Source organism: Astyanax mexicanus, chromosome 20 (genome assembly GCF_023375975.1).
Source record: "Astyanax mexicanus isolate ESR-SI-001 chromosome 20, AstMex3_surface, whole genome shotgun sequence".
Classification (NCBI taxonomy): domain Eukaryota; kingdom Metazoa; phylum Chordata; class Actinopteri; order Characiformes; family Acestrorhamphidae; genus Astyanax; species Astyanax mexicanus.
The window spans coordinates 39800770-39812024 of NC_064427.1; the positions used below are offsets into that span (position 1 = coordinate 39800770).

The 11255-nt window shown below is 35.6% G+C and overlaps 1 protein-coding gene across 1 annotated transcript; it reads left to right on the top strand.

The window, feature by feature from the left end:
• Window positions 1-798: 798 nt before the first annotated feature.
• Window positions 799-7630, top strand: tmem120aa (transmembrane protein 120Aa). The gene is made up of 12 exons (XM_022681496.2): window positions 799-1182; window positions 2037-2155; window positions 3704-3820; window positions 4964-5023; window positions 5137-5232; window positions 5357-5446; window positions 5725-5790; window positions 6029-6090; window positions 6174-6266; window positions 6406-6470; window positions 6645-6713; window positions 7248-7630. Exons 1-12 carry the CDS (start codon window positions 1105-1107, stop codon window positions 7356-7358), a joined length of 1026 nt encoding a protein of 341 aa, XP_022537217.1. The 5' UTR covers window positions 799-1104; the 3' UTR covers window positions 7359-7630.
• The last annotated feature ends 3625 nt before the right edge of the window (window positions 7631-11255 follow it).

Here is an 11255-nt window from a genome sequence, read left to right on the forward strand (position 1 = left end):
AAGTCAAGTAGTTTTATTGTCAGTACTGCATATGTACTGGACATACAGAGAATTGAAATTACGTTACTCTCCTTCCCAATTTTACAGCAGGTACAGATAATAGATATAATAAAAGAGAGAAAGAATGGGAGACACTATGTGTACAAAACAGCAGGAACACAAATAGACATACATGAGACAGAAACAAGGAGCAGTAGTGTGGGGGAGAAATAGATATATAAATATAAGTAAAAATAAATAAGATATATAATCTAAAAGAGTGGGAGACACTATATGTACAAAACAACAAGAACACAATAAACATACGTGGATGGTGATTGAGATGGGATGACAGTATAAATAGAACCCGTATAAAACAGTAGTGCAAATATGGTATAATAATAGCTTAAGGCTGGTAAAGTGAATGGGTGCGTAAAGTACTTAAAGTTCACAGTTTTTGGGGAATGAAAGTGTGTATTGACAGTGCAAGTATAGCAGTAGTGCAGGTATTGGGTGTGTAGTGCAAGTCCGTTTGAAAAGGGACCAGTACTTTGTGTATTGTAGTGCAGAGCTTCAGTACTGTATTGGTGGGGGAAGTATATGTATTTAATATTGATGATTTAAAAAATGGCATTGAAATAAACCACATACATTAAAGTATTAGTGTCAGTCCTATTATTATAACTTATGACCTGGTGTGTAATTAACTGGAAAATCGGTGGTGTCGCCCATCTCCAGTGTGAACACTGTGTCTCTGCTCACTTTAGGAGGTAAACAAACAAAGCGTGTGCAATGGAAACTCCATAAAGGAGACACGCGGTGAGAGGAGGAGAGGAGGAAGGCGGTAACGTGACGTCGGGTCTCTCTACATGACTTTATGCTGAGACCAGAGCGGTGACTGAGAGACAGACAGACAGAGAAACAGTCAGACAGACAGCGCATGACTCTCATTAAAGCAGAGAGCTGAATAAGAAGAAGTTAACTAACTACATTGGAGCGGAAGGAGGAGAAGGAGGACAGCAGACCGTTAACTTAGCTATCAGACATCTCCGCTTATCTAACTCTCTTTTAGACAGATATAATCATAAACATAGCTGGAAGTCTTCAGTCCAGAACACTCGAGCTATGTTATTTAGTCCAGACTCTTTAAACGAGTGCTTACAGGAATGGAAAGATCTGGAAAAGGACTACCAACAGGTCCAGGTGAGTGACTTGAGTCTGAATGTGAACAGTGCCTGATACAGACAGCGCCAGCCGGTGTTCCGTCAGCGCTAGGTATATATGAGAGTGTGAGCTGGCTAAGCTAGCTGATGTGATAAGGGCTCTCTGTTGAGTTTTTGAACAGCTCAGTTATGGAACTGTACAAATGTAACGTTAAATCTTATAACTAACATTACTAACTGGCTAACTAATAGCCCAATATCACAACCGAACCAGAAAACCTCCTGTAGTTAAGCGAGCCAGTGCAGCTACAGCTACCTAACAGCTAGCTAAGCTACACAATAGCCCTGTCAGTTAGTTTAGCATAAGGGCTCTGTTGAGTTTTTGAACAGCTCAGTTATGGAACTGTACAAATGTAACGTTAAATCTTATAACTAACACACAAAATGGCTAACTAACCACCCAATATCACAACCGAACCAGAAAACATCCTGTAGTTAAGCTAACAGCTAGCTAAAGTACACAATAGCCCTGTCAGTTAGCTTAAGTTAGCGTATCTCAGTTGAAAGTAAGTTAACGTTACTGACTCTGTTGTTTAGTTAGTTAGCTGAGTAGCTAACTTTACACACTATTAACGTTACAGCTTTGAGCACAGTTTTATGAGGTGATATTATATATTTATATCCAAACAACACCACACATATAACTTAATCTTTATACAGACAGGTGCCCCAGCTATCTAATTAGCTAGCGACCTAGCCAACTTAACTAGCCGGCTAGCTAGGGTTAGCTAGGCTAGCTAGGGCTAAAGCTGCCACCTTAAACTCTTGTTTCACGGATTGACTCGTCGGTTTTTGTAACGTTTTTGTGTAAAAATGTGTCTCGCTTCTCCTCAGGAGACCCACCGCATGTACAAACAGAAGCTGGAAGAGGTTTCAAAACTGCAATCTAGCTGTTCAGCCTCCATTACTCGGCAGAAGAAGAGGCTAAAGGAGCTCTCTGACTCTCTTGAAGAGTGAGTGTCGACACTTTGCCACTCCCTTCCCACACAGCAAGTCAATACATGACTGGAGTTCAATGCTATTCAAGTTCATGTGCACCTTTACACACATTTTCCAAGCTCTGTGTCTATTTTTCAAAACTCTACACACAAAACCCACAATCGCTCACACAAAATGCAAAATGCCTCAAATCTACAGCAAAATGACACACGACATTCAAAATGTCATCAACACATCTCAAAAGCAAGCACTGATCTCACATTGCCAACACCTTTGTCATAATATGACATTTTAGATTCATCGTGTGCACACTGTTGATCAAAACCTAAAGCTCTTCTTTCATTCATGGGATTCTGTGTTTATTTCCATACAAAAATGCAGAGAAATGTGAAATACTTACAACACACATAAACAGTTTTCAAACCCAAAATATTGATTTTTTCCAAATCAATGTTCGGATTATGGCTGCCACAGTGAATCAACTCAAGTTTGGCTGGACCCGCAGTCCAGCCTCTCTCATGGTCAACCCATGTAGCCCTAATCTCATCTGAGACAGCTCTCCTTGCTTCCTTTCTTTGCCCTTGTCCTCTTCCCTGTCCAACTCGTCCTCTTCCTCCCCTTCCAACCCGAACTCCTCGTGAACGTCCTCTGCCTCTACATACCTGTCAAGTCTCCCGTTTTGGCCGGGAAACTACCGTATTTTACTCCTCTTTCCCGCCGTCCTCCCGTATTAATATTTTCCCGTAAATTTCCCGTATTATATTAAAATTAAAAAAACTTTATTATTGAGGAGACAGGGCACTGACCGATCTGTGTCTCTTAACCAATCGTGGTGCCGGTTCAAGGAGAAAGTCTCGCCTTTCAGGAGAAACAGCCAATCAGCTTGCTGGTTTCGCGGAGCGCAGAGGTATATCAGATTCTGATAATCTAAATTTAGTGTGTAAGTGGTTCACATGTGGTTATTTTAGATTTCTTGTAAACCTGTCTTAAAATGTAAGGAATACTAAATCTTGGTTGGGCTGGTGGGACGACTTTAAGCGGACGGAGGAAAATATCCCTTATTTTTAAATATAAAACTTGACAGGTATGGCCTCTACCAACGCTCCCGGCTCTCTCTTCGTTCTCATTCATGGTTCAAAACAGACATCTTAACATTTGACCTGTTTATAGGCCTATACTTAGCCAATGATTCATTGGTGTTCAATAAAGTAATGAGTGCTTACACATGTGAGGGGTGGGAGTGAAGCCCTGGTGATTTAGTGTGGCATTTTGATAGGTTGTGTTTGAAAGATGAAATCAAGTAACTTCCTGTTTGATCTTTGTGTGTTAGGTAGAAACTTGTGTGTAGAGTTTTGCAAAATGTGTGTTTGGAAATTGAAAACTGAGTCAGACACTGACAATTAGTGTATGGTTTTGCAGATTTGGTGTAGGGTTATGGTGTTTGAAGGGCATGTTTAGAAAATTGTGTGACAAGCAAAGATTTAATGTGTAAACAGTTGAAAAAAACTGTAAACCCACACTTATACTCAAAAATCACATTTATACTGTTGTTTCTTTTTTAGATGCAGACAGAAAGGGAACCCAGAGGACATTAGGGAGGTAGAATTGATCCAGGAATCCATTAACGAAAGGCCAAATGTGTTTTTTGAGATGGAAGCTTTTCTTCCAAAGAAGAACGGGTAAGGCTGTTGGGAGATAATACATTTTATTTTATGTGTCTAACGTTACCTGCCAGCCACACTTTCAGTACACATCATGAGCTGTAATCTGGGGCTAGCTTTCTATCTGTAATGTTGACGCACTGATGCATCAGCCATGTCAGAATGTTACATTACTTTATTAATCATTTTAGCTGACCCTCATATTGCCCTTAGTGTTTACTTGCATGCATGTTTTTTATACAGCTCTGGAGAAAAAATAATAGAGCACTTAAAAATGATGAGTTTCTTTGATTTTACCAAATTGAAAACCTCTGGAATATAATCAAGAGGAAGATGGATGATCACAAACCATCAAACCACCAAACTGAACTGATTGAATTTTTGCACCAGGAGTAAAGCAGCATAAAGTTATCCAAAAGCAGTGTGTAAGACTGGTGGAGGAGAACATGATGCCAAGATGCATGAAAAAACTGTGGTTATTAATCAGGGTTATTCCACCAAATATTGATTTCTGGACTCTAAAACTTTATGAATATGAACTTGTTTTTTTTGCATTATTTGAGGTCTGAAAGCTCTGTGTCTTTTTTGTAATTTCAGCCATTTCTTTTTTTTGCGAATAAATGCTCTAAATGACAATAATTTTATCTGGAATTTGGGAGAAATGTTCGTAGTTTATAGAATAAAACAACAATTTTTATTTTACTCAAACATAAACCTATAAATAGCAAAATCAAAGAAATTGATTCAAAAACTGAAGTGATCTCTTTCAAGAGCTGTATAAGAAATATGCATAAGACAGATGGATAGAAGAAACAAAACTACACTAAAATATGCTGCAAAACTTTAACAGGCATTACAAATGGTCAAATGCCCCAACCTATTATTAGTTAAGTTCATAGCTCTTTAAACGTGTGTAATAATATTTGCATTAATATGCTATTATAATCTCATTGTTAGTGCCATAACATGGCTTTAAAATGACAGTATAGTATTGTTTAGTGCGTTTCTTTCAATATGTACATATTATTATATATTATATAAATTATACAATAACTGGGACAGGTCCACATTAACCATTACTTTTTGAATGGACATTGTACTTGTACAGGGGATTTCACACTGTGTTCACATTCAGTATTTTCCCATTACTATTTATTCTAGGTTATACCTCAGTCTCGTTCTTGGAAATGTGAATGTTACACTCCTTAACACACAGTCAAAGTAAGTATCTTGTGAATACATTTTGAATTATGTATTTTGTTCCTATTCATAAGAAGAAGTAAGTAAATCACGAACCTAATTTAAATCACGCTCCGTTTCTTTGCTTGCTTTAGGTTTGCCTATAAAGATGAATATGAGAAGTTTAAGCTCTACCTGACTGTGATCCTTCTACTTTTCTCCTTCACGTGCCGATTTATAGTCAGCTATAGGTATGGCTTTTTTTAAATAATTTTTTTGTGTGTGGGAATTTTCTATATGCATGTTTTATTCTGTACTGTTTTAGTGAAAATGCTTTGATGTAAATTTGTACTGTAATTTACTTTTTTTGTACAGAGTGGTAGATGCATTGTTCAATTTCCTGTTGGTGTGGTATTACTGCACCTTGACGATACGAGAGAGCATTCTCATTAATAACGGCTCAAAGTGAGTAATAAAAAAAACATTTTTAACCTTAAATGAGTTTGCATATATGTAAAATATAGTTTTTAACTGAAAGGTTTATTTTAATATTGCTTAAAGATGCAAGTTAATAGTTAATATTATATTATATAACAGTTTAAGTTGTATTTCCCGAATGTAGCATTACCTTTGGCATAATAAAAGTGGTGTGAACATTTAGCTTTGACTTCTGTAAATGCCATTTTGACCTCTACACACTCTGTGTGTAGTTACTGTTGTCATGCCATTTCGTGTTCTTTCAGGATCAAGGGGTGGTGGGTATTTCAACATTATGTCTCAACTTTCCTCTCTGGTGTAATGCTGACTTGGTAAGAGTGCCTTTGTTTCAACTCTTATGTGTAACAGCTACACAAATTCAGAAATAAAATCTAGTGCTTTCCAAGTGCATTTTTAATCATTTAAATCTTTGATATCCTGCTATAATCATCTAATAACATAATAATCATTTGTTTTGCTGACTAACTTTGTATTTATTCCTTATCTATGGCCTTTAGTTTATGAGAATTACAGTTCATTTCTATCCATTGTGTATCCACTGTCTTCCAGGCCCGAAGGAGAGCTCTATCAGATGTTTAGGAATCAGTTCCTGTCCTACTCCATGTATATAAGTAATAACCCAATATATTTATCTCAAGATCATATTTAATTTGTTTGCTGCATGTGTATGGAAATCTCCTTTTTTCTACCACAGATTTTGTACAGTTTCTTCAATACTACTATCAGAGTGGCTGCCTTTACCGGCTTCGTGCCCTGGGAGAGAGACACAACATGGACCTCACAGTTGGTAAGCTACAGTTCTGTTCATTTTCAGTTTTACAGTTAGTTTACATTATGTTGTACAGTTCTTATACTAAATTCTAAGTTTCATCAAAAAGCAGTACAGTTCAATTTTATTGAAATAATATGTACATGCTTTTCCTCAGAGGGCTTTCAGTCCTGGATGTGGAGAGGCCTGGCATTTCTGTTGCCTTTCCTTTTCTTTGGTCATGTAAGTATCACAGTGCTTTTAATGAGTGTATAGTTCTGTATTGACTCATTGGATTTATATATTGAACTTTGCTAATCAGTGTTGAACTGAGTCACTGTTCCCAGTCACTATGTTATAGAATATGCAAGGCTTTTGAATAATGATGTTTTATTATTCTTACATTTTCTCCTGCAGTTTTGGCAACTTTACAATGGAATTACACTTTTCCAAATGGCCCAGCTGCCTGAATGGAAAGAGTGGCAGGTGAGACAGACCTAATTTTCAATGAATGACTTCTAAATAGTAAGTTTGGTAATTGTGAAATTTCCCAAAGAATTATGGCATTATCTGTAAACAAAGGCAGTTATCATTTTTATATAAATTATAGGTTTTGCATCTTATTTTAATGAAGCCTATTCATGGTTCCCTTGGTTTTATCAAAGGTATCAAAAGTATTCACATTCATTACTCTGTAGGTAGAATTATAGATACTAGGGTTTAATATACTTCTGTAGAAGTTGAACTCAAGCGTGTTACTTGAGTAAAAGTGTAAAAGTACTGATTTTAAATTTACTTAAAGTATAAATTTAATAGTAATGTAAGGAAAAATGTAATTAAGGACAAAAGTTTAGGCTGCGCCACAGGATCCTATAGTGCACTATCCCCCCTCACCAAAACACCTTTTTCTAAGAGCACATGATCAGAGCCAGTTCTACTAGACATAATTGTCAATTAATTACTTTTTAAACAGTAAGTTTACTTATTCTGTTTCTGTTTTTTAAATGTTCCTCTTTGCAGGTGCTTATGTGTGCATCCACATTCCTTGTGCTGTTCATGGGGAATTTCTTCACAACCCTCGGTGCAGTTTACCAAAAATACACAAATCAGGACAAAGCAAAAGATTTATGAATGTCAAACATAAATCTACAGACATCAGGATCACTCCATGTATTCAATGAAATCTGTCCACAATGTATTTTATATAAATGTTTTAAATTATCTTAGTTGCATTGTCTGTTATTGTATGTTGTTTGTGTTTCGGGTTGCAGAATGTGGTCCAGTGTGCTTTCACCTGTTCATATTTATTGTTTTATTATTAAATGTGTGCAGATGTCAGATTTAATGATGAATGTTAATGCACTTCAAATCAAAAGGGACAAAATACATTCATTCACACATTTTTTTTCTTAGTGTTCATTCCACTTGAAACTTGTTTTCCTTCCCAGAGTCCAAAAAATGCATGGTTATGACCACATAGCCACGATTTATTGCTTTACAACATTTTACAGTAGCTACTGATAGGTAGGCAATAAAGACAGCAATAAATAGATTTAGTGAGATTTCACCAGGCACTATTTTAATTATGCCGACTTACAAGTTATGAACTAATGCCAAAATCAGATTTTCCACTGTACATTGTTTGAAGCAATACAGGAACAAATATAGTAAAATATATAGAATGTAGACAGATTAGGTGTTGCTTAAATGTTACAGTAAATAATACTTAAAAAAGTTTGAAATTTGATGTCTAATGCTTATTGATAGTATTACCTACCAGTATCACATGCTTCTCCACAACTGAATGACTGGTGTTTGAGAAATTTCCCAAAGAATTGTGGCATTATCAAAGGCACAAAACAAAGGCAGTCAGTATGAATGCGAGTATGTTGCAGATCTGTCTATTTTGGAGTTTTGGATTATCTGACATTTTTATATGAATTTTAGTTATGCATATCTCATTATGGTGATATATGCAGCTATGCCTGCATTTTTTTTATATGAAGGTTTCCATGGTTTTATCAAAGGTATCAAAAGTATTCACATTCATTACTCAGGTAGAGGTATAGATACTATGGGTTAAAATACTTCTGTAGAAGTTGAACTCAAGCATGAGAACTCAACTTGAGTAAAAGTGTAAAAGTACGGATTTTAAATTTACTTAAAGTTTAAAAGTAATAGTAATGTAAGGAAAAAAATGTAATTCAGAATAAAATATTAGGCTGCGCCACAGGAGCCTATAGTGCATTAATCCCCCCCCCCCTCCCCAAAACACATTTTTCTAAAACACTAAAATGACAACAATGTTATATTATAATGTTCATTTAAAAAATGGTAATTTTATAAAATATGAATTTGGGATGCATTAGGCTTTCAGTCGCATATGTGCCCATTGAAAATGAATCAATTTTAGTAGAATCCGAATATATTAAAAAGGATCTCTTAAGTTGTGATCTATCCAACCACAATTCGATTCACTCTATCCGGAGAAACATATTTATCTGATATATATATATATATATTTTTTAAGAACGATAAGAAACCGGAATAAAAAACAAGCTACAATTAAAGAGGAGTATCGAGGCTATTTTTTTTTAAATGTAAGGTGTGGAAATAAAGATAACTGTGTGAAAATGTAAGCAGTAAAAATATTATTCCAGTACAGTATAGATAACATGTTCTACTTAAATAAAGTAGGAAAGTATTTGTATTTCATTACTTTACACCTCTGGGTTTTATTCTGGGCTCTGTAAGCCATTTTCATGCTCATCTGGGGGGGATTATTATGGGATAGATGGCAACCCTGCCTGTCTGCCCTTCGTGACGTAAGGTTGAAAACACTGTGCGCGTGCTCGTCCTCAGCACTGCAGGTATGTAGCACAATAATGCGCCTGTTTTACCCCACAAACAGCAGTCAGTTAATCAGAGGCTGAACTGCGGGTGTTTATAGGAGCTTTTTACTGATTTACTCCGCCAGTCTGACCTGCTGAACGCGCGAGTTTATATTTATAGTGGACACATTTATAAATAACATGGACCTCTAGCGGTTCAGCTGAATTGTGGAAGCTATTGGTAGTTATTATTATTATTATATTCTAATATTACACTTATAACACTGTAATAGATTTATTCCTGCGCACTAGAGCTCAGTCAACATGTTCAACCAGGTGAACAAATGAAGAATTTTAAACTAGCTATTATTATATATTATTATAAACTAGGGGTGGGAATCGATTACTATCTCACGATTCGATTCGATTCCGATTTTGGGGGCCACGATTCGATTCAAAATCGATTTTTGATTCAAAACGATTTGAATTATAAATATTTCTGCTTCTGGCTTATGAATCGTATTGAAAAAAAACCCTCCATAATATACACTGGTCCTGGAGCAAGTAATGTGTTACAAAAACAATAAAATGTGCAGGAATGTGGGTCCTCAGTGACAGAGGAATCACTGGGATATCACAATGACGTTAATGAACAATAAATACATAAATAAATAACACTGCTTTATTACCAGGCTACTAGCGGTGGTGTGTAGGTGACGCTGCTGGGCTGATGTGATGATAGCAGTGGAGCGCTAAAGTTCAGGAGCAGCTGCTGATTAACTAGTTAATTTAAGGTGGTTGTATTTCTTCAGAAAGGGGGCAGGAGGTGGAGAAATTAATTCATATTGTCCATTCCTTAATTCCTCTGTGATGAGGAGCTGAAATTAGCTCTGATTAGCTTATTTTATTTTTCCGTTCCGCCTTAAATGCTGCAGCCCGCTGCCACCTGTAGCGTTATTTAAGGTGGAACTGGAAAGTTAGCTAGTTAGCTAGCTAACAGTTACTGAAACTAACTACTAGCGATCTTTTTTATGCTTGTTATGAAGCATTCTGCCATAAAACATTGAAACTACACGTTAATCTAAGGTAATATAGTGCTTGTTCTGCCATCTTACCGGTGATTCTCAAACACCTACGCTCTGTGTGTGTCTGGAAGATCTCCAAAGGGACAAGCGCTATCCCCAGGGTTGCCAGGTCCAACAAAAATACCCAGCCCAAAATCAGTCTAAAACCCGCCCCTCAGAATCGATTTTGGGACATTTTAAATCGATTCTGAATCGTAGTAAATGAGAATCAAGATTCTTATGTGAATCGATTTTTTGGCACACCTCTATTATAAACACTAAAGTACTTAACCAGATATTAAAATCCAATAATATGAATTTATATCATTAATATAGCTACTCTCATATTATAGACCATATTCTTTAAGTTTCTGCAAACTATTATATTACTTAAATATTATATATTGTATATATTCCATGGACAAATACCAAAAAACAACAAAGAAGTATTGCAATTTCTTATGAAGCTGCAGCGTTTTGCTAATGGCTAATGTATGCAATAATTATGCCATACATTTTTTCTGTACTTTATTTGGTTGAAAAAACTAAAATATCAAGGCTGGGGTATACACAGTCCATTCATAAATTAATTAATATACAGTGCTGTAAAAAAATAAGAGATCACTTCAGTTTCTGAATCAGTTTCTCTGATTTTGCTATTTATAGGTTTATGTTTGATTACAATGAACATTGTTGTTTTATTCTATAAACTACAGACAATTCTCCTAAATTCCAAATAAAAAATTCATAATTTAGAGCATTTATTTGCAGAAAATGAGAAATGATGCAGAGCTTTCAGACCTCAAATAATGCACAGAAAACAAGTTCATATTCATAAAGTTTTAAGAGTTCAGAAATCAATATTTGGTGGAATAATCCTGGTTGGTTTTTAATCACAGTTTTTTTCATGCATCTTGGCATGTCCAACCATTTAATCATTCAAATGCTTCAATTCATATTCTTCCTCTCATGTATTATGTTAAGTATAGTGAGGAAGATAATGATTTTATAACTAGTTCTGATACGATTGCTAGAACAAAACGTTAAATACAGGTTTTGATAATGTTATAATTTATCACGTTAATTACAACTAGATTTTAAAACATTAACATTCATATTCCCACAGTAAGAAA